Here is a 1,576-nt window from a genome sequence, read left to right as displayed (position 1 = left end):
TGGTTTTAACCAAATCAGATAGCTCACAATACAACAGGAGAAGGAAATGGAGCCTTTTCTATATATAGGTATATTTACCAGATAAACATAATTATCTAATTTACTAAAACTACATGATTTTCTATTAGGATAAACAACAAGAAGAGTTGTCCTGCCCATGGTCCTAGTGGCCCTCAGCAGGGTATAAAAGTGACAGATGGCAGGGGAGATCACACTTGAGAACTTCATTCTTCTGGAAACCCACCCAGAGCCCCCACCCTCTGACACCATGGTCAACTCCTGTTGTGGATCGGTCTGCTCTGACCAGGGCTGTGGCCAGGAGACCTGCTGCCGCCCCTCCTGCTGCCAGACCACCTGCTGCAGGACCACCTGCTGCCGCCCCAGCTGCTGTGTGTCCAGCTGCTGCCGCCCCTCCTGCTCCGGTTCCAGCTGCTGTGGCTCCAGCTGCTGCAGGCCCAGCTGCTGCATCTCTAGCTGCTGCCGCCCCACCTGTTGCCAGACCACCTGCTGCCGCCCCAGCTGCTGTGTGTCCAGCTGCTGCCGCCCCTCCTGCTCCAGTTCCAGCTGCTGTGGCTCCAGCTGCTGCAGGCCCAGCTGCTGCATCTCTAGCTGCTGCCGCCCCTCCTGCTCCAGTTCCAGCTGCTGTGGCTCCAGCTGCTGCAGGCCCAGCTGCTGCATCTCTAGCTGCTGCCGCCCCTCCTGCTGTGGCTCCAGCTCCTGTGGCTCCAGCTGCTGCCGCCCCTCCTGCTGCTGCCCCTCCTGCTGCCTGCGCCCAGTCTGTGGCCGGGTCTCCTGCCACACTACCTGCTATCGCCCCACCTGTGTCATCTCCACCTGCCCCCGCCCCATGTGCTGTGCCTCCTCTTCCTGCTGAGCCCCCTGTCCTGTGACCACTATTTCCATTTACCTCTGCCCCACAGATAAAGACCCTTCTTTTGCGCTGAGTGTTAGGACACATGGAGTCTGGTTAACATCATTGAACAGTTGAGCCTCATGATTCCAGGGATCCCACCACCATCCCATTGACTCAGTACATTCTGGTTTATGTTAAGCTCCTTCCATTATTATCTTTTCCTTTCAGTATTGGCACCAAATATGTATATTAATTTGTAACCTATCAGCTAAAAAATTATCCCATTCCTCTAAATTTGTCATTCTTCCTTATCACTTTGGGGCTCTAGATTATCCTTCCTAACAAAATGATTATCTGCAACTCCTGTGCCATACTGATTTGACACTCTCTGATCTGAGGTTCAGTTATACCCTAAGACCTGGGGGTCCAATTATGTATTTTCTGAAGGAGTGAATTTCTTATGTCTTGTTGCTTCTCTGCTTTTAATAAACTTTTCTACACATAAAAATTCACTGGCCTTGTTCTCTATTGTTTTCATGATCATTTTTCTCAATAACTAGACAACTATATTTACATGATGATACAACTCATGTTGAAACCACTTCAAGGGGCACCTGGGTGGCTCAGTGATTGAGCATCTACCTTTGGCTCAAGTCGTGATCCCAGGATCCTGGGGTCGAGTCCCGCATTAGGCTCCCTGCAGGGAGCCTGCTTCTCCTTCTG

At 51.4% G+C, this 1,576-nt stretch overlaps 1 protein-coding gene across 1 annotated transcript; it reads left to right on the top strand.

Annotated features, from left to right (window-relative positions):
• The first annotated feature begins 228 nt into the window (after nucleotides 1–228).
• Nucleotides 229–1,361, top strand: LOC140607519 (uncharacterized). Its single transcript, XM_072782210.1, has one exon. The coding sequence runs from the start codon at nucleotides 269–271 to the stop codon at nucleotides 872–874; it is 606 nt and encodes a 201-aa protein (XP_072638311.1). The 5' UTR covers nucleotides 229–268; the 3' UTR covers nucleotides 875–1,361.
• Nucleotides 1,362–1,576: the final 215 nt, after the last annotated feature.

This window comes from Canis lupus, chromosome 16 (genome assembly GCF_048164855.1).
Source record: "Canis lupus baileyi chromosome 16, mCanLup2.hap1, whole genome shotgun sequence".
In the NCBI taxonomy this organism is placed as follows: Eukaryota; Metazoa; Chordata; class Mammalia; order Carnivora; family Canidae; genus Canis; species Canis lupus.
This window is presented reverse-complemented; position numbering and strand designations above follow the sequence as displayed.

Bases quoted from the DNA above. Each gene is read 5' to 3' on its own strand.
- LOC140607519 (XM_072782210.1), top strand. From the start codon at position 269: ATGGTCAACTCCTGTTGTGGATCGGTCTGCTCTGACCAGGGCTGTGGC.